The sequence below is a fragment of the Micropterus salmoides genome, unplaced genomic scaffold (genome assembly GCF_014851395.1).
Source record: "Micropterus salmoides isolate LMB-PRFRI ecotype aquatic unplaced genomic scaffold, ASM1485139v1 Ms_hic_scaffold_8, whole genome shotgun sequence".
Taxonomy (NCBI): Eukaryota; Metazoa; Chordata; class Actinopteri; order Centrarchiformes; family Centrarchidae; genus Micropterus; species Micropterus salmoides.
In genome coordinates, this window is record NW_024044570.1 from 3,655,751 (window position 1) to 3,678,204 (window position 22,454).

A 22,454-nucleotide genomic window follows, 5' to 3' on the forward strand; every position below is an offset into this window, starting at 1 on the left:
AAACAACCATGGCCGACCACTTCCACATCGAGTCCCAGTAGGATTTCTTGTTTTGACCCAGACGGCCTCGGTTCAACTCCCAGTCAAGAAATAGACATTTAGCCAGATTTGTCGAGAGATCAGTCTGACCCAATCCCCCTTTTTCCACTGGATGGTACCAGCTCGACTCACCTTTGCTGGTTTTCTGTTGGGCAAATCAGGTACCCGGGACTTTTTTTGGTATGACCTCTTTCGAGGTTCTCAGCTCAGCACGTGAGTCCCATATGGTCTAGCGGTTAGGATTCCTGGTTTTAGATGGTACCCACTCTACTCCCCTTTTTTGGTTTTCCAGTAGGCAAATCTGGTGCCTGGTACGTTTTTTGGTATGACCTCCGTCGAGGTTCCCAGCGAGCTGAGGTAATACCAAAAGGTGAGATTAAAACACTACAGACTGCTGATTGGTCAGAGAGAATCGACAACAAATCCGTTTGGAAGTAACCTAGTAACCTAGTAATCCACTGGATGGTACCAGCTCGACTTACCTTTGCTGGTTTTCTGTTGGGCAAATAAGGTATCCGGGACTTTTTTTGGTATGACCTCTTTCGAGGTTCTCAGCTCAGCAAGTGAGTCCCATATGGTCTAGCGGTTAGGATTTCTGGTTTTAGATGGTACCCACTCTACTCCCCTTGTTTGGTTTTCCAGTAGGCAAATCTGGTGCCTGATACGTTTTTTGGTATGACCTCCGTCGAGGTTCCCAGCGAGCTGAGGTAATACCAAAAGGTGAGATTAAAACACTGCAGACTGCTGATTGGTCAGAGAGAATCGACAACAAATCCGTTTGGAAGTAACCTAGCTAGCAGCTGGTGTGCAGCTAGCCTTGCGGTGTTCACAGCTGAGCTGCTGCTAACGTTAGCTCAGTTTGTTTTTACTTTAGTTCGTTAACGACTCCACTGATAAAAGCAGATCTTGATTTGAAATTTTCCTCAGCATGTCTTTATGACTAGTTTAATTTAATTCAGCCCATTTGGGCGTTGTGCACGACAGAATCTTTAACACCCGGCCTGTTCCACTTAGTAGACTGTAAATGACTGGACCGGGTCGTGTGAGTCCCATATGGTCTAGCGGTTAGGATTCCTGGTTCTCACCCAGGCGGCCCGGGTTCAACTCCCGGTATGGGAATGGACATTTAGCCAACATGGATTAGTAGAGAGATCAGTGTGCACCGTGTTTGTGCTCCTCAAGAAAAGATGTGTGTGCTGCGTTCTCAGCGTTGGTGTTTGCAATAACAGACACCTGAATGTTTCTGTCTGAGTCCACTTCATCTCAAACAACCATGGCCGACCACTTCCACATCGAGTCCCAGTAGGATTTCTTGTTTTGACCCAGACGGCCTCGGTTCAACTCCCAGTCAAGAAATAGACATTTAGCCAGATTTGTCGAGAGATCAGTCTGACCCAATCCCCCTTTTTCCACTGGATGGTACCAGCTCGACTCACCTTTGCTGGTTTTCTGTTGGGCAAATCAGGTACCCGGGACTTTTTTTGGTATGACCTCTTTCGAGGTTCTCAGCTCAGCACGTGAGTCCCATATGGTCTAGCGGTTAGGATTCCTGGTTTTAGATGGTACCCACTCTACTCCCCTTTTTTGGTTTTCCAGTAGGCAAATCTGGTGCCTGGTACGTTTTTTGGTATGACCTCCGTCGAGGTTCCCAGCGAGCTGAGGTAATACCAAAAGGTGAGATTAAAACACTACAGACTGCTGATTGGTCAGAGAGAATCGACAACAAATCCGTTTGGAAGTAACCTAGTAACCTAGTAATCCACTGGATGGTACCAGCTCGACTTACCTTTGCTGGTTTTCTGTTGGGCAAATAAGGTATCCGGGACTTTTTTTGGTATGACCTCTTTCGAGGTTCTCAGCTCAGCAAGTGAGTCCCATATGGTCTAGCGGTTAGGATTTCTGGTTTTAGATGGTACCCACTCTACTCCCCTTTTTTGGTTTTCCAGTAGGCAAATCTGGTGCCTGGTACGTTTTTTGGTATGACCTCCGTCGAGGTTCCCAGCGAGCTGAGGTAATACCAAAAGGTGAGATTAAAACACTACAGACTGCTGATTGGTCAGAGAGAATCGACAACAAATCCGTTTGGAAGTAACCTAGCTAGCAGCTGGTGTGCAGCTAGCCTTGCGGTGTTCACAGCTGAGCTGCTGCTAACGTTAGCTCAGTTTGTTTTTACTTTAGTTCGTTAACGACTCCACTGATAAAAGCAGATCTTGATTTGAAATTTTCCTCAGCATGTCTTTATGACTAGTTTAATTTAATTCAGCCCATTTGGGCGTTGTGCATGACAGAATCTTTAACGCCCGGCCTGTTCCACTTAGTAGACTGTAAATGACTGGACCGGGGTCGTGTGAGTCCCATATGGTCTAGCGGTTAGGATTCCTGGTTCTCACCCAGGCGGCCCGGGTTCAACTCCCGGTATGGGAATGGAATTTAGCCAGCATGGATTAGTAGAGAGATCAGTGTGCACCGTGTTTGTGCTCCTCAAGAAAAGATGTGTGTGTACTGCGTTCTCAGCGTTGGTGTTTGCAATAACAGACACCTGAATGTTTCTGTCTGAGTCCACTTCATCTCAAACACCATGGCCGACCACTTCCACATCGAGTCCCAGTAGGATTTCTTGTTTTGACCCAGACGGCCTCGGTTCAACTCCCAGTCAAGAAATAGACATTTAGCCAGATTTGTCGAGAGATCAGTCTGACCCAATCCCCCTTTTTCCACTGGATGGTACCAGCTCGACTTACCTTTGCTGGTTTTCTGTTGGGCAAATCAGGTACCCGGGACTTTTTTTTGGTATGACCTCTTTCGAGGTTGTCAGCTCGGCACGTGAGTCCCATATGGTCTAGCGGTTAGGATTTCTGGTTTTCACCCAGGTGGCCCGGGTTCAACTCCCGGTATGGGAAAAGATATTTAGCCAGCATGGACTTGCAAAGCGATCAGTCTCATCCAATACCCCATTAGACGGTACCCACTCTACTCCCCTTTTTTGGTTTTCCAGTAGGCAAATCTGGTGCCTGGTACGTTTTTTGGTATGACCTCCGTCGAGGTTCCCAGCGAGCTGAGGTAATACCAAAAGGTGAGATTAAAACACTACAGACTGCTGATTGGTCAGAGAGAATCGACAACAAATCCGTTTGGAAGTAACCTAGCTAGCAGCTGGTGTGCAGCTAGCCTTGCGGTGTTCACAGCTGAGCTGCTGCTAACGTTAGCTCAGTTTGTTTTTACTTTAGTTCGTTAACGACTCCACTGATAAAAGCAGATCTTGATTTGAAATTTTCCTTAGCATGTCTTTATGACTAGTTTAATTTAATTCAGCCCATTTGGGCGTTGTGCATGACAGAATCTTTAACGCCCGGCCTGTTCCACTTAGTAGACTGTAAATGACTGGGCAGCGGTCGTGTGAGTCCCATATGGTCTAGCGGTTAGGATTCCTGGTTTTCACCCAGGCGGCCCGGGTTCAACTCCCGGTATGGGAATGGACATTTAGCCAGCATGGATTAGTAGAGAGATCAGTGTGCACCGTGTTTGTGCTCCTCAAGAAAAGATGTGTGTGTGCTGCGTTCTCAGCGTTGGTGTTTGCAATAACAGACACCTGAATGTTTCTGTCTGAGTCCACTTCATCTCAAACAACCATGGCCGACCACTTCCACATCGAGTCCCAGTAGGATTTCTTGTTTTGACCCAGACGGCCTCGGTTCAACTCCCAGTCAAGAAATAGACATTTAGCCAGATTTGTCGAGAGATCAGTCTGACCCAATCCCCCTTTTTCCACTGGATGGTACCAGCTCGACTTACCTTTGCTGGTTTTCTGTTGGGCAAATAAGGTACCCGGGACTTTTTTTGGTATGACCTCTTTCGAGGTTCTCAGCTCAGCACGTGAGTCCCATATGGTCTAGCGGTTAGGATTCCTGGTTTTAGATGGTACCCACTCTACTCCCCTTGTTTGGTTTTCCAGTAGGCAAATCTGGTGCCTGGTACGTTTTTTGGTATGACCTCCGTCGAGGTTCCCAGCGAGCTGAGGTAATACCAAAAGGTGAGATTAAAACACTACAGACTGCTGATTGGTCAGAGAGAATCGACAACAAATCCGTTTGGAAGTAACCTAGCTAGCAGCTGGTGTGCAGCTAGCCTTGCGGTGTTCACAGCTGAGCTGCTGCTAACGTTAGCTCAGTTTGTTTTTACTTTAGTTCGTTAACGACTCCACTGATAAAAGCAGATCTTGATTTGAAATTTTCCTCAGCATGTCTTTATGACTAGTTTAATTTAATTCAGCCCATTTGGGCGTTGTGCATGACAGAATCTTTAACCCCGGCCTGTTCCACTTAGTAGACTGTAAATGACTGGACCGGGGTCGTGTGAGTCCCATATGGTCTAGCGGTTAGGATTCCTGGTTTTCACCCAGGCGGCCCGGGTTCAACTCCCGGTATGGGAATGGAGATTTAGCCAGCATGGATTAGTAGAGAGATCAGTGTGCACTGTGTTTGTGCTCCTCAAGAAAAGATGTGTGTGTGCTGCGTTCTCAGCGTTGGTGTTTGCAATAACAGACACCTGAATGTTTCTGTCTGAGTCCACTTCATCTCAAACAACCATGGCCGACCACTTCCACATCGAGTCCCAGTAGGATTTCTTGTTTTGACCCAGACGGCCTCGGTTCAACTCCCAGTCAAGAAATAGACATTTAGCCAGATTTGTCGAGAGATCAGTCTGACCCAATCCCCCTTTTTCCACTGGATGGTACCAGCTCGACTCACCTTTGCTGGTTTTCTGTTGGGCAAATCAGGTACCCGGGACTTTTTTTGGTATGACCTCTTTCGAGGTTGTCAGCTCGGCACGTGAGTCCCATATGGTCTAGCGGTTAGGATTTCTGGTTTTCACCCAGGTGGCCCGGGTTCAACTCCCGGTATGGGAAAAGATATTTAGCCAGCATGGACTTGCAAAGCGATCAGTCTCATCCAATACCCCATTAGACGGTACCCACTCTACTCCCCTTTTTTGGTTTTCCAGTAGGCAAATCTGGTGCCTGGTACGTTTTTTGGTATGACCTCCGTCGAGGTTCCCAGCGAGCTGAGGTAATACCAAAAGGTGAGATTAAAACACTACAGACTGCTGATTGGTCAGAGAGAATCGACAACAAATCCGTTTGGAAGTAACCTAGTAACCTAATAATCCACTGGATGGTACCAGCTCGACTTACCTTTGCTGGTTTTCTGTTGGGCAAATAAGGTATCCGGGACTTTTTTTGGTATGACCTCTTTCGAGGTTCTCAGCTCAGCAAGTGAGTCCCATATGGTCTAGCGGTTAGGATTTCTGGTTTTAGATGGTACCCACTCTACTCCCCTTGTTTGGTTTTCCAGTAGGCAAATCTGGTGCCTGATACGTTTTTTGGTATGACCTCCGTCGAGGTTCCCAGCGAGCTGAGGTAATACCAAAAGGTGAGATTAAAACACTGCAGACTGCTGATTGGTCAGAGAGAATCGACAACAAATCCGTTTGGAAGTAACCTAGCTAGCAGCTGGTGTGCAGCTAGCCTTGCGGTGTTCACAGCTGAGCTGCTGCTAACGTTAGCTCAGTTTGTTTTTACTTTAGTTCGTTAACGACTCCACTGATAAAAGCAGATCTTGATTTGAAATTTTCCTCAGCATGTCTTTATGACTAGTTTAATTTAATTCAGCCCATTTGGGCGTTGTGCATGACAGAATCTTTAACGCCCGGCCTGTTCCACTTAGTAGACTGTAAATGACTGGACCGGGGTCGTGTGAGTCCCATATGGTCTAGCGGTTAGGATTCCTGGTTCTCACCCAGGCGGCCAGGGTTCAACTCCCGGTATGGGAATGGACATTTAGCCAGCATGGATTAGTAGAGAGATCAGTGTGCACCGTGTTTGTGCTCCTCAAGAAAAGATGTGCGTGTGCTGCGTTCTCAGCGTTGGTGTTTGCAATAACAGACACCTGAATGTTTCTGTCTGAGTCCACTTCATCTCAAACAACCATGGCCGACCACTTCCACATCGAGTCCCAGTAGGATTTCTTGTTTTGACCCAGACGGCCTCGGTTCAACTCCCAGTCAAGAAATAGACATTTAGCCAGATTTGTCGAGAGATCAGTCTGACCCAATCCCCCTTTTTCCACTGGATGGTACCAGCTCGACTTACCTTTGCTGGTTTTCTGTTGGGCAAATAAGGTACCCGGGACTTTTTTTGGTATGACCTCTTTCGAGGTTCTCAGCTCAGCACGTGAGTCCCATATGGTCTAGCGGTTAGGATTCCTGGTTTTAGATGGTACCCACTCTACTCCCCTTGTTTGGTTTTCCAGTAGGCAAATCTGGTGCCTGGTACGTTTTTTGGTATGACCTCCGTCGAGGTTCCCAGCGAGCTGAGGTAATACCAAAAGGTGAGATTAAAACACTACAGACTGCTGATTGGTCAGAGAGAATCGACAACAAATCCGTTTGGAAGTAACCTAGTAACCTAGTAATCCACTGGATGGTACCAGCTCGACTTACCTTTGCTGGTTTTCTGTTGGGCAAATAAGGTATCCGGGACTTTTTTGGTATGACCTCTTTCGAGGTTCTATGCTCAGCAAGTGAGTCCCATATGGTCTAGCGGTTAGGATTTCTGGTTTTAGATGGTACCCACTCTACTCCCCTTGTTTGGTTTTCCAGTAGGCAAATCTGGTGCCTGATACGTTTTTTGGTATGACCTCCGTCGAGGTTCCCAGCGAGCTGAGGTAATACCAAAAGGTGAGATTAAAACACTGCAGACTGCTGATTGGTCAGAGAGAATCGACAACAAATCCGTTTGGAAGTAACCTAGCTAGCAGCTGGTGTGCAGCTAGCCTTGCGGTGTTCACAGCTGAGCTGCTGCTAACGTTAGCTCAGTTTGTTTTTACTTTAGTTCGTTAACGACTCCACTGATAAAAGCAGATCTTGATTTGAAATTTTCCTCAGCATGTCTTTATGACTAGTTTAATTTAATTCAGCCCATTTGGGCGTTGTGCATGACAGAATCTTTAACGCCCGGCCTGTTCCACTTAGTAGACTGTAAATGACTGGGCCGCGGTCGTGTGAGTCCCATATGGTCTAGCGGTTAGGATTCCTGGTTTTCACCCAGGCGGCCCGGGTTCAACTCCCGGTATGGGAATGGACATTTAGCCAGCATGGATTAGTAGAGAGATCAGTGTGCACCGTGTTTGTGCTCCTCAAGAAAAGATGTGTGTGTGCTGCATTCTCAGCGTTGGTGTTTGCAATAACAGACACCTGAATGTTTCTGTCTGAGTCCACTTCATCTCAAACAACCATGGCCGACCACTTCCACATCGAGTCCCAGTAGGATTTCTTGTTTTGACCCAGACGGCCTCGGTTCAACTCCCAGTCAAGAAATAGACATTTAGCCAGATTTGTCGAGAGATCAGTCTGACCCAATCCCCCTTTTTCCACTGGATGGTACCAGCTCGACTTACCTTTGCTGGTTTTCTGTTGGGCAAATCAGGTATCCGGGACTTTTTTGGTATGACCTCTTTCGAGGTTCTCAGCTCAGCACGTGAGTCCCATATGGTCTAGCGGTTAGGATTCCTGGTTTTAGATGGTACCCACTCTACTCCCCTTTTTTGGTTTTCCAGTAGGCAAATCTGGTGCCTGGTACGTTTTTTGGTATGACCTCCGTCGAGGTTCCCAGCGAGCTGAGGTAATACCAAAAGGTGAGATTAAAACACTACAGACTGCTGATTGGTCAGAGAGAATCGACAACAAATCCGTTTGGAAGTAACCTAGTAACCTAGTAATCCACTGGATGGTACCAGCTCGACTTACCTTTGCTGGTTTTCTGTTGGGCAAATAAGGTATCCGGGACTTTTTTTGGTATGACCTCTTTCGAGGTTCTCAGCTCAGCAAGTGAGTCCCATATGGTCTAGCGGTTAGGATTTCTGGTTTTAGATGGTACCCACTCTACTCCCCTTTTTTGGTTTTCCAGTAGGCAAATCTGGTGCCTGGTACGTTTTTTGGTATGACCTCCGTCGAGGTTCCCAGCGAGCTGAGGTAATACCAAAAGGTGAGATTAAAACACTACAGACTGCTGATTGGTCAGAGAGAATCGACAACAAATCCGTTTGGAAGTAACCTAGCTAGCAGCTGGTGTGCAGCTAGCCTTGCGGTGTTCACAGCTGAGCTGCTGCTAACGTTAGCTCAGTTTGTTTTTACTTTAGTTCGTTAACGACTCCACTGATAAAAGCAGATCTTGATTTGAAATTTTCCTCAGCATGTCTTTATGACTAGTTTAATTTAATTCAGCCCATTTGGGCGTTGTGCATGACAGAATCTTTAACGCCCGGCCTGTTCCACTTAGTAGACTGTAAATGACTGGACCGGGGTCGTGTGAGTCCCATATGGTCTAGCGGTTAGGATTCCTGGTTCTCACCCAGGCGGCCCGGGTTCAACTCCCGGTATGGGAATGGACATTTAGCCAGCATGGATTAGTAGAGAGATCAGTGTGCACCGTGTTTGTGCTCCTCAAGAAAAGATGTGCGTGTGCTGCGTTCTCAGCGTTGGTGTTTGCAATAACAGACACCTGAATGTTTCTGTCTGAGTCCACTTCATCTCAAACAACCATGGCCGACCACTTCCACATCGAGTCCCAGTAGGATTTCTTGTTTTGACCCAGACGGCCTCGGTTCAACTCCCAGTCAAGAAATAGACATTTAGCCAGATTTGTCGAGAGATCAGTCTGACCCAATCCCCCTTTTTCCACTGGATGGTACCAGCTCGACTCACCTTTGCTGGTTTTCTGTTGGGCAAATCAGGTACCCGGGACTTTTTTTGGTATGACCTCTTTCGAGGTTGTCACCTCGGCACGTGAGTCCCATATGGTCTAGCGGTTAGGATTTCTGGTTTTCACCCAGGTGGCCCGGGTTCAACTCCCGGTATGGGAAAAGATATTTAGCCAGCATGGACTTGTAAAGCGATCAGTCTCATCCAATACCCCATTAGACGGTACCCACTCTACTCCCCTTTTTTGGTTTTCTAGTAGGCAAATCTGGTGCCTGGTACGTTTTTTGGTATGACCTCCGTCGAGGTTCCCAGCGAGCTGAGGTAATACCAAAAGGTGAGATTAAAACACTACAGACTGCTGATTGGTCAGAGAGAATCGACAACAAATCCGTTTGGAAGTAACCTAGCTAGCAGCTGGTGTGCAGCTAGCCTTGCGGTGTTCACAGCTGAGCTGCTGCTAACGTTAGCTCAGTTTGTTTTTACTTTAGTTCGTTAACGACTCCACTGATAAAAGCAGATCTTGATTTGAAATTTTCCTCAGCATGTCTTTATGACTCGTTTAATTTAATTCAGCCCATTTGGGCGTTGTGCATGACAGAATCTTTAACGCCCGGCCTGTTCCACTTAGTAGACTGTAAATGACTGGACCGGGGTCGTGTGAGTCCCATATGGTCTAGCGGTTAGGATTCCTGGTTTTCACCCAGGCGGCCCGGGTTCAACTCCCGGTATGGGAATGGACATTTAGCCAGCATGGATTAGTAGAGAGATCAGTGTGCGCCGTGTTTGTGCTCCTCAAGAAAAGATGTGTATGTGCTGCGTTCTCAGCGTTGGTGTTTGCAATAACAGACACCTGAATGTTTCTGTCTGAGTCCACTTCATCTCAAACAACCATGGCCGACCACTTCCACATCGAGTCCCAGTAGGATTTCTTGTTTTGACCCAGACGGCCTCGGTTCAACTCCCAGTCAAGAAATAGACATTTAGCCAGATTTGTCGAGAGATCAGTCTGATCCAATCCCCCTTTTTCCACTGGATGGTACCAGCTCGACTCACCTTTGCTGGTTTTCTGTTGGGCAAATCAGGTACCCGGGACTTTTTTTGGTATGACCTCTTTCGAGGTTCTCAGCTCAGCACGTGAGTCCCATATGGTCTAGCGGTTAGGATTCCTGGTTTTAGATGGTACCCACTCTACTCCCCTTTTTTGGTTTTCCAGTAGGCAAATCTGGTGCCTGGTACGTTTTTTGGTATGACCTCCGTCGAGGTTCCCAGCGAGCTGAGGTAATACCAAAAGGTTGGGCATTTAGCCAGCATAGATTTTTTGAGAGATCAGCTTATTTGTGCTACTCAAGACTGATTATGCAGTGTATCACCTGAAAAGGTGCATAGGTTTGTTTTGCAGCTACAAGTTCTTTTGCATGAAATAACATTGAACATTTGCATCTAAAACAACCATGGCCGAGCAGTTCAATGAAGCTCTACCAGAACATGTCCCCATCCAGGATGTACTGGGGAGAACCGTATGCAGATGCATATTTACACTCTGCATCTCTGTTTACTTAAACATCAATGCTGTCTGGATGATTTGCAGTTGGGTTACAGGAAAGGTACAGGAGATCAGACTGATCTCAGTGGTTCCATCGCAACGAGCTGATTTGTGCTGGTGTGTCTGGACCCGTATTGTTTTTCTGGAGGACTCTTCAGTGAGTGAAAGGTAGTGCTGATGTTGTGATCAAGTTAAGGAAGTGTAACTCTTGTAAAGGCCTTAGTCATCCGAGGCACTTGTGGATATCGGCTTGTTCAACACAGTAAGCAATGACTGCCATCTTCTTTTGTAGGTTCACATGGGAACTCACATGTGGAACAGCGCCCCCAGTAGGAGAGGCCGCAGACTGTCTGTGGACAGATCATCGCTGGGATCCGGGACTCGTCCTGTTAAACTTCCTGAACCGCCACAGAAGAATCTGGCCATGGTTTCCAACGCCAGAGAGTCTGTTCACAGCTGGAACCAGAGTCCAGAGCTTTTCCAAGCAGGTGTGAAGATGAATGATGTTTGTGTGACTCAGAGTGGACAGGTAGGACTGAGGGAGAAGGTTTGTCTGTGGAACCTTCACCTTACAGACCACAATGACCCTTCTGCACTTTAAAAAGACACTCGCTGCTGATTCACTGATACCATGTTACTGGTTTCTTACAGTTTTGCTGTTTGAATGCACAGCTGACGTACATGTACCATATCTCAATAAAGATGTTATCATCTTTAAACTTGCTGTTGACTCTGTCAGTCTACAAGCCTTGTTTGTTCTTAAGTCTTCGCTTCCTACAGCTTCTGGTGGTCATTTTCTGTTCTGTCTCTTTGGGTTCCTCTGGTTCTTTTACTGCTCCACATAATAATAATTATAATAATAATAATAAAAACACATTTTATTTATAGGCGCCTTTCTGAACACTCAAGGTCACCTCACAAAACATAATAAAACAGTAGAGCAATAAATCAATAAAATTAACAACTACAATTACAGTGCATAAAATCAGGGTACAAAACAACTGGAAACAAAGATTGAGAGATCACGTGGGATATGCCAGTTTAAAAAGATGTGTTTTCAGGCGGTATTTAAAAATGGAAAGCGAGTCAGCGTTGCGGATGTCTGGTGGAAGAGAGCTCCAGAGATGAGGGGCAGAGCGGCTGAATGCACCGAACCCCATGGTGGTCAGGCGAGCAGGGGATACAGTGAGGTGAGTAGAAGAAGAAGACCTAAGAGTACGGGTGGGTGTGTTAATATGAAGGACGTCACTGAGGTACAGAGGAGCGAGGTAATGAATGGTCTTGAAATCAATGCAGTATTTAACTGGGAGCCAATGAAGCTGCTGAAGGACAGGAGTAATGATTAATAGAAGGGGTTATGGTGATGATACAGGCAGCAGAGTTCTGAACCAGTTGAAATTTAATTATGAATTTGAGAGGAAGACCAACAAGAAGAGAATTACAATAATCAATGCGGGATGTGACCAGTGTGTGAACGAGAATGGCTGTACTAGTGGGTGAGAGAGACGGTTGGAGGCGATTAATGTTACGTAAATGGAAGTGACATTAATGTGAGCTTGAAATGAAAGTGTGCTGTTGAGGATCACACACAGACTCTTGACTCTTGAGTTATCAATGGTAAGAGAAAAACTGTCAGATTTGCCAGAAAGTGGATTTGGTGCCAATGAGAAGAACCTCAGTCACTGTTAAGTTTGAGGAAGTTGCAAGAGAACCAGGATTTGATTTCCGTTAGGCAATCTGAGAGGGAAGTGGGTGGGAGGGGTGTGGTAGGTTTGGTGGACATGTAGAGCTGGGTGTCATCTGCATAGCAGTGGAACTGGATGTTACATTTACGAAAGATATGGCCAAGAAGCAGATAGATGATGAACAGAAGGGGTCCCAGGACAGAGCCCTGGGGACCACCGGTAGTGACAGGGGATAGCTCTGATTTGAAATGTTTGAGCTGGATGAACTGAGTGTGGCCAGAGAGATCGGATTTAAACCAGTGCAAGGGTGTGTCAATGAAACCAATAGATATCATTCACCAGTTATCGCTATTAATTTGTTACAGAGCACTGTTTTTCATTCACACTGTAGTATTGCATGAAAGCTTTTTGAATTATCAGAGGCGGAAACTACATTACATTAATGCATTTAGCTGACGCTTTTATCCAAAGCGACTTACAATTCCTTTATATGTCAGAGGTCGCTCGTCTTCTGGAGCAACTAGGGGTTAAGCGTCTTGCTCAGGGACACAACGGTGGATGGGTCACAGAGGGCAATTAAACCCGGGTCTCTCACACCAAAGGCATGTGTGTTATCCAGTGCGCCATCACCCAACCCTAAACTGGCAACTAAAGGCTTGCTCACACTGGGAGTCGAACCCAGACTGGCTGGGTCAAATCCCAGACGTCTGACCACGAGACGCTATGGGATCCATCAGTATCAGTAATATACTTTAGTGCAGTAAAAATCTACTTTAGCTTCAACATCCTTTTATTTTAGTCAGACATTTGTGTCACACAGAAATGCCGTTTCTAAGCATAGACTGATCTGTAATGTTTGTGTTTTGAGGCTACATCCACATTAGTACGTTTAAAAACAGGGTTCTAAAATGAATACGATCTCTCTCCACTCCGTCGTTTCAGCTGCGTATCAGAACTGATCTCTTTCTATATTAAAACGACTGAAAACACACATCACATGACCGTTCAATTCCACTGAGCATGTGCATGCTGGTGTAAACAGATTGTCTCCTCAACAGCTAAAGAACAAAGCTCTACTAGAGACGAGCGAAGAACCACAGCAGAGATTTCTCTGCACAGAGCGACAGCGAGGTGGAACTGTTACTGATGAGCATGCCAACAATGGTCATTCAGATTTGACCTCGGGAACCTTGAACCGCCAATCTTGCAATTAACCGGGAACCCACGCTACCTCCTGAGCCACAGTCGCTTTGGGAATGGTTTATTTGCACAATAAGAAAACATGCAGTTAAAATATAGAAGAAACAAATGTGCATTGTCCGAAAAAGATCCTCAAGCTTTAAAAACAAGCTGCTGATTACTGCATTATATTCTGTTATGTTTTTATATTTTGAATCGTCACCTGCCACCTGAAGTTTGTGTTTCCCTTTATATAAATAAAGACATTTCCACCATATAGTGGTGCAGAAAATGTCTCCAGAATGCAGGAGATTAAGTGGTTAATGCTCAAATATCTTCTGGGGGAGGACCCCAAGACCCCACGACCATAGATTTTAGCATTAAATATTTGCCCTGATGTCGCCACCACTTTAAAACAAAGCGACGTCACCTTGATAATGACCCCACAGAGGTTAAACAGCTGAAACTGAAGAAGCCTCTCAGATGAGAGACGAAATGCCTCAGATTACCTTCAACCTTCAAGTCCAGCTGCCCTTTATTTGACCCTGTCTTTCATAATGTTTGTTTTGTATCAGGACACAGTGATAAAAAGGCTGGATATGAATGTACCCACTGCTCCAAAAACTAGAAACATGATGTCAGGATTCAGTTTTTCTTGCAGCAGAATCTGGACGTTAGACTTCATGTTTTCAGAAATGCTGGTGAGAGATTGAGTTCCAGAAGCTGGTGGAACACAGGAAGTTGCTCTCCATGCTGTAGGATATTAATATATGCTACCTACTCTATGTTAAGATAAATGCCTGACATCAGCCTGTCCTGCCCAGCTGATGTTGTGTTTGTATGTGACAGCTGAAGCCTCGGCCCTCTAACGCCACAGTCAGACTGATGAGTGTTCAGCTTCCACAAAGAGACCTAAAGCCTGAAACAAAACCTGCACAAAGCCTCTGAAAGATGGATATCTCCATCAGACAGACATGAATCACTGCTGCGGCACACAAAAATGCATCCAGCAACGACCAAGTTACAGGATCGCAGCTGACTGACAAAAACACTGCAGAGACTCTGTTTATCTCTGAGCTGAGCAAAGGCTCAAAGTCCTCTTTACTTTATATCACATGTCTGCAGCTGGGGACACAGACAGGAAGTCAGACGAGCTAACACCCAGTCAGATTAACATGCATATCACAACACATAAAACAGAGGGGCGTCTCTCTGCTGCGTGCTTCAAAAAGAAAAACTCGTCGCGCTCTCCAAACAAAGGAACTTTTCTAATGTTGCATATTTCACATCAAAACTGCCGGCTCAGCGTGATGTTTGCAAGAAGGCATTTCCTTTGTGAGCGTTTCAGCAGCGGTCGCAGCACTTTTGTTGCTCAGACAATGGAAATATTCAATAACAAGAAGACCTGCCAGATCTGCCCCCCACCCCCGCCCCATGATATGGGATCATCACTGATCATACAGCAGAGCCGCTCGCTCACAGCAGCTTCAGCTCTGCTCTTAATAGTGAAGCTTAGTGCGTTTACCTTCCAGGATGGGTAGGTAACTGAAGGATAAAATACTGTTTTAATGTTGAGACTCTGGGTCCGCTGGCTGCGAGTGGGACAGCAGATTATTTAAAACGTGTTGCTACAGGTGACAGAAGCCCAGTAGCTCCAGCTGTGCCTCTGCCTGTTGCTCCACATGTTTTACAGTGTTGGAGCTCTAGGTGAGATTTGAAATTTGCTGCTTCTAATTTAATAAAATCCCTAATGAGTCGGTCCACATGCTTAATCTTCCCTTCTTTGGGGAAAGAACCTCTTTTAATAGGCCTACTTTGGACCTTTTCACCTCAGTGATAAATTAATTAATTTTAATGCAGTTATAAACTCCTGTACTTTAATAGCTCCTGTGTTTCAGCCGGTTTTCTGCACGTTCAGAATCTCTCCCACAGATCTGTGTTCTCTGACAGGCCCAGAATAAAGTCATATTATGACTAACTTCATCATTGAATGACAATTCACAATATATCTAATTCCACCTTATCTGTACTCTGCTGTGCATTACGTTATTTATCCGCTGGTATATAGCCTGTCCCCTGTAGACCGTTAGACCGACACAGTTTGGGACAGCATGCTGCATGTGGAACCAAAACCAACCAAAAACACTGCTGATCAGACAGAAATCTCACGTTCACTTCAGCAGCTCACAGTCCGAAACAGAACAAGGCTGCGCTTCAGTTTTAAGATGTTTATATTGCAAAACTTCACCAGTTACATTTCTGTTTGGACTCACAGCGCAACGTGCACATTTTGCCCCCTAGGCGACCACCTACATCAGTTTGTCTCTTGGCTGCTCGCCCTCTCACAGCTGTTCATCGCTCCAGGAGTCGGACTGAACAAAGAGTTTCCAGGTAAAGAACTAATACAGTTTTAATGCTGATGAAGGGGACTGCAAAGGGAGGTGGCCACCGGGCTTTCAAAATGCTGCATAGCTGGTCGTCCAATGTGTTTTTCAGGTGTGGTTTGTTACATGGAGCCCACATGTGGGGCCACTCCTGCTCTGCACAGAATGAACCTGGTGTTTGTGACTTCACTTCCTCTCAGTAGACTTCAGCAGTTTGCTGCTTTACTGAAGTGAATATGATCACCTGTGACCTGTAAAAGGAACATGCAGATCTCTGTTATGGACACTACAGACTTCACCCGAGGCAGGGAAACTCCTGAATGCATCACCTGTCTTTCTGAAAGTAATGAGTGTTGTAAACAGGCTCAGGGTTGGTGAACGCTGGAAAAGATTCACTCTCCATCCAACAGGTTCTTATTTTCTGTCCTCATCTCCCTGACAGCTTCTGTGTCTACAAACCTGAATGCAACCCAGAAAGTATACAGGGACAGAAGATGTCAAGTCACAAGGAAGGAGAAACAACTTGTTAGCCCTGGGTTTTACCTCTCAGGTTGTTGGGGCTATCCTGCAGACGCTACTCAAAACATTTCATCTGTGTTTCTGTTTACAGTGAACGCTGCAGAGGTTAACGTTGGAGAAATGGAGCTTTCATGTGTTTCCTGCAGGTCGATGTGTTTGTGTTTGTCTGTTAACCCTTTCACGGCTGAGTCTCATCAGCTTCCACCAGCTGCCCGTTCCCTTTTCCAGAGTCTGACAGCGAAGATTAGATAAAGTTTCCAAATATCGTGGTTTTGGGTTTTATTAGTTGGGTTGTATCAGTGACCCTGTATCACTCTCTGCCTCTGTGTGCTCATCCTTTAGTTTTTGTTGCATTACGTTCGTCCTTGTGTCTTGTTGGTAGCTTTACTTCCTGTTTTATTTTGTGATCATCTGTGTCTGGTGTTTTTGTCAACATTAGGAAGTGTAACCTACAACACTGACTGACTTGACGGTTACCAGCTGATGTAGCTAGAGGGGTCCACAGTTAACCAGTAACGTAGTTAACGTGCTGATGTTCTGTTTGAAAGACGTCCACAGACTGACCGTTGTTTCAGAAACACACATCGTGTGGAGAGAAAGTAGAAGCTGCCACTGTGACTCCCGTGTTATTAATCTGAAACATGTGAGTCAGATTCATCAGCAGATAATATCCACCTGCTTTAGCTCAGTATTTTTACACAAGCCCCCTTTAATCAGAGTTTTATTTCCTTTATTTCATCAGGTGACAGCCAATCAGATTAGAAGAGAAACCAGCAGCATGTTGGAGGAGATCAATTTCACTTCACGTCAGTTTCAGTTCCTCCTTTGTTTTTAACAGGACGCTGAAGTCTCTCTCTGGAAGCTGTTGCAAGAAGACGCCCTGGGGAAACGTGAGTCAGAGCTGGACAGAGGAGAGAGAGAGAGAGAGACCGTGTCCTTTCAGTTCAGGTCCGGCCCGTCTGCAGATCCTCTGATGAGGAAATGAACAACTTCCTGTGAATGTGTCTCCATCCAGAGGAGCAGAGAGGAAGTGTCCCTGAAGGCAACACGCCTGTGCGTGCTTCATGTGGCGTGGGAGGAGTGACAGCCCTGAGAGGGTGCAGGAGAGAAGACGCAGTCAGCAGGTCGACGTGTTCAGGGCCGGTCTCCAGCTGCAGAACCAGGCAGGATCACAGGTAGGTGACCCGTTTAAACAGCTTCTGCTCACGCTCAGCCTGAACTCCTTCACTTCCTGTATGAGCGAGCAGCTTCCTGTCAGAACAGACACGTTATGTGAGAACTTCTGACTTCACTACGAGTATCTGACACATGCAGTACTTTAATACTATACTTGCATTTTAAAGATACTTCCTATAATCTACCCAGTATTAAAGGAAGTATCTGCACTGTTTCTACATAGTATTTGTTATCTGCCATTCTGCAGAGTGAGTACTGCTGATACTTTAAGTACTTTTACTGAAGTGACATTGTGAATTTTTACTTGTACTGAAGTATTTTTAGACTGTGGTGCAGTACTTTTACTTCACTAAAGTGAGTACTTCCTCCACTGGGAGAGGTTTTATTACAGCTGAACATGTTAAAGAAGTGTCTGCTTGGTGTTTTCCATGTCGCGGATCAGCTGTTTGGTGGCAGCAGGACCAGAGAGGGACGCCGTAGACCCGGCTGAGACGGACCTGATGGCTCGAGCTCCAGGTTCTGACTCATTATCATAAACCTGTTGGCTGATAGTTAGAGCAGCGGTTCACCCTTCGCACTGTGTCACAGGCTGACAGGTGTGAGTTCTAACATGCTCGTGATGTGTTCGGCGTGTGCGTGCAGGTGACCCCCCCAGTGGTTCCAGTCTGACCACCAAGGAGCTGCAGCAGAACTGGAGGGCCTTGAAGCAGGGCGAGCGACCCGTCCGGCTGCTGTTTGAGATCCCGTCCACTCGGATCGTCGAACACGCTCCGTCCAAACACGTGGTGAGGTCACCGTGGTTGCTGTCGACTCTTCCTGTGTTTATTTTGAAAGCGTCCTTCCTCGTGTGTCTTGTGTAACGCTGCTTCCTGTCCCCGTGCGCCCGGTGAACTGTGCTCCACCTGTGTCCCTCATCATCCTCCCCTTCCTCCTGGATATTCAGTCGTAGGCGAGGGTTTTAACAGCACCAATTCCACCAAATAGAGATAAGAGAGGAGTCGTGTGATCATTTCAGTATTTACCTCCTTCCTCCCCGATCAGGCACAGTGGTTATCACGAAACAGGCAAATTCAGATAAAGAGAGAAAAAACTGATTTTGAGGTCAGAAAGTAAATTTTTTGACCAAGACTATATTTTGTTTATTGTCTAAACTCTTGGCAGATAAAAGTTTTTGACTTGTAACAGATTGAAATGTAGTTTCTTAGGCAGCATGTGATGCATTTTTTTCTTTTTCTATTTCAAAGCCCTAAGTTAAAACAGCGAACTAAACTCTGGCTGACAGGGGTGGGGTGGGTTGTAACACTTTTTTAAAAAGTGTCAACAGTGTTGGGCAAGCTACACGGAAAATGTAGTGAGCTAAGCTACTAGTTACTCTACATTAGATGAAGCTTCACTACACAGACGCTACCCCAAAGTGAAATGTTGCAAGCTAAGCTACCGCAATGTGGCAAAAGTAGCTTAGTTACATCTAAACAACAGCTAAATCAGACACACACAAACTCTCCTACTTCCAGCCATATCATTACAGCTAAATGTATTTCCTCATGCAACAAAAGGAGAAGAACCATTGTTATTTGTATAAAGAAACTTAATTATCACAATCTTAATTTATTTTATATATTTTTTGTTGTTTATATATGTGAATTTGTGCTCTGGCAAGAAAGAGAGAAAGAGAGAGAGAGAGAGAGAGAGAGAGATCTCATCTCATTGAAACAACTTTCTGCCACTACATATCAGTTTCCTCCTCAGGAAGAGGTGTCAAGGCTGGAGCCTGACCGTCCCCCCCAGCCTGCACTCAGGGTTACCAGCATTCATTTGTCAGCAGTGTGACCAGTATTCCCCATTCACATGTAGTTCACATGTTGGCGTGTGAATCGGGACTCCATCTTCTCTGTACTCCGTCTCCGCCGGCAGAGAAGCCTACAGGCAGCAAAAAAAGTCCCGGGACGCCAAAGAGTAAAATATAGAAGTGCTTGTACTGCGTCCCGGTGAGGACTGGCTCACTTCAAGACTGTGACTCTGATTAAGAATATACAGACACACAGCTCCTTCTGTTAGACCTAAGGATGCACACAGATGTTTGTTAGTTAGGTACATACTTGTAGTATTTATTAAGTGTACTGTTAAGTAAGTTTTTCTATAGATAAATTTACATACACAGATTGTACATGCGCAGGAGTCATCAGACAAAGTCTGTTCCAGTGAGAGAGAAACAAACAAACTTTTATATCACTACCTGTTTTTGACGCCTATTATCTATTGTGCCATCTGTTTCTGCTTCTTTTGTCTTATTGTTCCAACCTACCCCGGTATCAGGCCACGTTGTGACAAAGGGAACACATTGTATTTGACATCACCTCACGAGGTCTGTGGTATTCTTGTAGAGGACTGAATTGGTGCCATTTGTAGTGAACAGATGTGGGTACTTTGTATACAAATTTGAGAACTCTAGCTATAAAATTCAGTGAGTTATAGTTGCTGAAGCAAAAAGTGTTAAAACCACACCCGGTCTCCTCTACAGCTAAAGGTAGTACTTTTTACTGCGTCAATCTGACAGCTGCAGGTGTTTACAGACAAAGCATGAGTGTAAATTAATTTCCCAACAGTTTATACAAGAACAACTGCTTCTCCTCTGATGGCTGTAATAACTGTGATGTCTGTTAGTAACGTTGATCTTTGGACTGCTGGTTCTGAAGGCGTCTCTTTGGACTCTGAGTGACCGCAGAATCAATCGATGGAGGAAATAATCAGTAATGATCAGCTGCAGTCTGAAACTAACAGTTCAGAATGAGCTGCAGCTCAACATCCTGCTGCACATGAAAGATTACAACAGTTTACTGCTTTAATACTTCATTACTGATTATACTCGTACCTTTACTGCAGTAACATCACACCTTCAGCGATTCAGGCCCATCTGTTGAACTCTAATCTGGATTAGCTGGAGAACACAGAGAATAAAGAGAACAAAAGACAGGTTGCTGATTCTTTTCATGTCTGTGTCAGAGCGTTGGATTTATTGATCGGGATGTAAAGAGATGTTTCTGAAACAAACTGCACAGGTTTGTATAAGGGATGGATAATATTTAGTGAATCATCTTCTTCCTCTGAGTCACATGTTCAGACGCTACAGCAGCTTAGCTTAGCATAAAGACTGGAAACAGGGGGAAACAGCTAGCCTGGCTCTGACAAAGGGAACAGTTTCCTCTGACGCTGACGTCACACCTGGTTTTGAGATGACCTCGGTTCTCTCGTCTGCTCTGCGACGTGAAGAACTCGCAGCTTATCTAAACGTCAGTTTTGATTTCAGAACCTCGTCCCCTCTTTAAAGATCGACCTGATAAAACCTGACGCTTCCTGACTCACCTGCTTCCTGTTTGTTTCAGGTGTACGAGATCGTGGTGATGCGTTCTGGCAGCTTTGATTCCCGCCATGTGTCGGTGGAGCGCCGCTACAGTGAATTTTCCCGCTTCCACCATCAGCTGCTGGGGGAGTTCAGGGAGGAGCTGGAGGAGGTAGTTCTGCCCCGGAAACACCTGACCAGGAATTTCAGCCCCGAGGTCATCTCCGAGCGCCGCCTCGCTTTGCAGGACTACTTGGCCAAACTGTACGCCATCCGCTGCATCCGGCAGTCTCCCCTTTTTTCCGGGTTCTTCACGGAGCCAGAGCAGAGGCGAGGACATGGTCTGCTGCGAGCGGGACAGTTTCAGCTGGCCGTGGAGCAGCTGCAGACCGTTTTGGACATCCAGGAGAAGCTCTTACCGTGGCAGAAGCCCACCCTGACCGTACCGACCCTTGCCGCCCTCGCCGTCTGCTACCGGGACCTGGAGGACCCAGAACAGGCGTTTGCCGCCGCTCAGAGCGCTCTGCCTGCGGTGAGACGCTACGGGCTGAAACACTACAGAGCCGCGCTGCTGGACCTGATGGTGGACACGGGATACCAGCTGGGCCGACCCGTGGCCCAGCTGCAGGACGAGCTGACCATCCTGAGGGACGCCGAGAGGGGGGAGGTGTCCTCCCGCTCTCTGAAGGAGCTGGTGGTCCAGGAGTTCGTCTGAGGACTGAGGAGGTGATCAATACACAAACTAGAGGCGCCGTTACTCTGATCGGCTGATCGTTTGATGGACCGATCGGCGATCGACTTCCTGACCGACGCATCAGATTCTACAGAAGCTGCAGAAATGGAACCAGAATCAACACAGGAAGCAGCTCCTCAGCGTCCCTCTGTTCAACAGCTGATGGCTTTGAAACTTCAGTGATTTATTCAATTTTTATTATACCTTCATTTCACCAGGGAAGTTAATTCAGAACAGATTCTGGGAGGAGAGGAAGGCCTCCTGTAGCGAACAGGTACATCTAAATAAAACAACATACACAACAGACAGAAGACGCAGGACAACAACAAACCTTATAAACCAGGTACGAAGACACCAAAGGAAGGAATAATGGAAGACATGATAACAAACTAAGACATGTGCTGATGTACAGGGAGGAGATGAAGGTTGATGTTTGTGAACATCATTTATGTCAGCAGGTGCTGGCTGTTCACCCTCTGCAGGAAACAAAGAGAACCTGCAGAGGAACTTTCATCACAAACTGTTTCAACTACACACAAAGGAAACGCCACAATTACTCAACATGCTTCACTGTGTGTGGTCACCTCATCTCAGAGACAGAGACAGGCGGGACTATTTAAAAGCTGCTCATTCTTAAATGTGAGGCGATGCTGCATTGAGGTTACTTATCCTTGTAGCAGTATTAAACCCTCTGAAACACCTTCAGTGTAACTGACGCATGACCTGCAGGGAACTCTGGGTAATAATCAGGCAGGGCTGAGTAATACGATGAAAATGTTATCACGATAGAAACTTTCATATCAAATCAATAATTATCAGGATAAATGTCAGATCTTTATTTCTTTCAGGTCTGATTTCTGCTCCTGAGTGAAAGTTAATGTGGTTTTAAACTTTTCTTTTTGCTCAGAACAAACAGAGGATCACTTCACAGATCTGAGGCCGAACTTTCAGAACTGTTCTGATGAAATTTGTTTCCAACAAATCTGCATGAGGAAAATTAAGTTAATCTTTTTTTCATCAACTATATAAATGTCTTAATAGGAAATGTAACGTTGATTCGTTCATGATTCAAATAAATTAAATCAAATATTTATTGAAC

The 22,454-nt window shown here is 45.8% G+C and overlaps 2 protein-coding genes and 11 non-coding genes across 15 annotated transcripts in view; all 13 read left to right on the forward strand.

Moving 5' to 3' along the window:
• Positions 1–11,048, forward strand: part of sall1b (spalt-like transcription factor 1b) — a 50,818-nt gene extending 39,770 nt beyond the window's left edge. Inside the window, exon 3 of the mRNA XM_038706030.1 lies at positions 10,632–11,048. Within this exon, the coding sequence (XP_038561958.1) occupies positions 10,632–10,940 (309 nt within the window). The 3' untranslated portion in view covers positions 10,941–11,048. The remainder of the gene's footprint in view (positions 1–10,631) is intronic.
• trnae-cuc lies at positions 1,087–1,158 on the forward strand. The gene has a single exon. It is a non-coding gene; the product is annotated as a tRNA-Glu (tRNA).
• Positions 2,392–2,463, forward strand: trnae-cuc. The gene has a single exon. It is a non-coding gene; the product is annotated as a tRNA-Glu (tRNA).
• trnae-uuc lies at positions 2,868–2,939 on the forward strand. The gene has a single exon. It is a non-coding gene; the product is annotated as a tRNA-Glu (tRNA).
• trnae-uuc lies at positions 3,441–3,512 on the forward strand. The gene has a single exon. It is a non-coding gene; the product is annotated as a tRNA-Glu (tRNA).
• Positions 4,397–4,468, forward strand: trnae-uuc. The gene has a single exon. It is a non-coding gene; the product is annotated as a tRNA-Glu (tRNA).
• On the forward strand, positions 4,874–4,945 carry trnae-uuc. The gene has a single exon. It is a non-coding gene; the product is annotated as a tRNA-Glu (tRNA).
• On the forward strand, positions 5,797–5,868 carry trnae-cuc. Its single transcript has one exon. It is a non-coding gene; the product is annotated as a tRNA-Glu (tRNA).
• Positions 7,103–7,174, forward strand: trnae-uuc. Its single transcript has one exon. It is a non-coding gene; the product is annotated as a tRNA-Glu (tRNA).
• trnae-cuc lies at positions 8,409–8,480 on the forward strand. The gene has a single exon. It is a non-coding gene; the product is annotated as a tRNA-Glu (tRNA).
• On the forward strand, positions 8,886–8,957 carry trnae-uuc. Its single transcript has one exon. It is a non-coding gene; the product is annotated as a tRNA-Glu (tRNA).
• trnae-uuc lies at positions 9,459–9,530 on the forward strand. Its single transcript has one exon. It is a non-coding gene; the product is annotated as a tRNA-Glu (tRNA).
• A 3,331-nt stretch (positions 11,049–14,379) lies between the features above and the next one.
• On the forward strand, positions 14,380–22,448 carry snx20 (sorting nexin 20). 3 transcript variants are annotated; one of them, XM_038706047.1, is made up of 6 exons: positions 14,380–14,740; positions 15,505–15,594; positions 16,945–17,281; positions 17,725–17,798; positions 17,925–18,067; positions 20,666–22,448. In XM_038706047.1, exons 3-6 carry the CDS (start codon positions 17,106–17,108, stop codon positions 21,335–21,337), a joined length of 1,065 nt encoding a protein of 354 aa, XP_038561975.1. In that variant the 5' UTR covers positions 14,380–14,740; positions 15,505–15,594; positions 16,945–17,105; the 3' UTR covers positions 21,338–22,448. The 3 variants fall into 3 exon arrangements, with proteins under 3 accessions (XP_038561975.1, XP_038561974.1, XP_038561976.1); XM_038706046.1 differs by lacking the exons at positions 14,380–14,740; positions 15,505–15,594 and adding an exon at positions 15,663–16,749 and having other exon boundaries at positions 16,945–16,996; positions 17,122–17,281; XM_038706048.1 differs by lacking the exons at positions 14,380–14,740; positions 15,505–15,594 and adding an exon at positions 15,673–16,749 and having other exon boundaries at positions 16,849–17,281.
• Positions 22,449–22,454: the final 6 nt, after the last annotated feature.

What these genes read in the sequence shown, in the direction of transcription:
- snx20 (XM_038706046.1), top strand. Translation starts at nt 16,639, where the DNA reads ATGTTCTGTTTGAAAGACGTCCACAGACTGACCGTTGTTTCAGAAACA. An exon ending in AGAACCAGGCAGGATCACAG is followed by an intron (nt 17,282 to 17,724) that starts GTAGGTGACCCG and finishes GTCGCGGATCAG; the next exon opens with CTGTTTGGTGGCAGCAGGAC. An exon ending in CCTGATGGCTCGAGCTCCAG is followed by an intron (nt 17,799 to 17,924) that starts GTTCTGACTCAT and finishes GTGTGCGTGCAG; the next exon opens with GTGACCCCCCCAGTGGTTCC.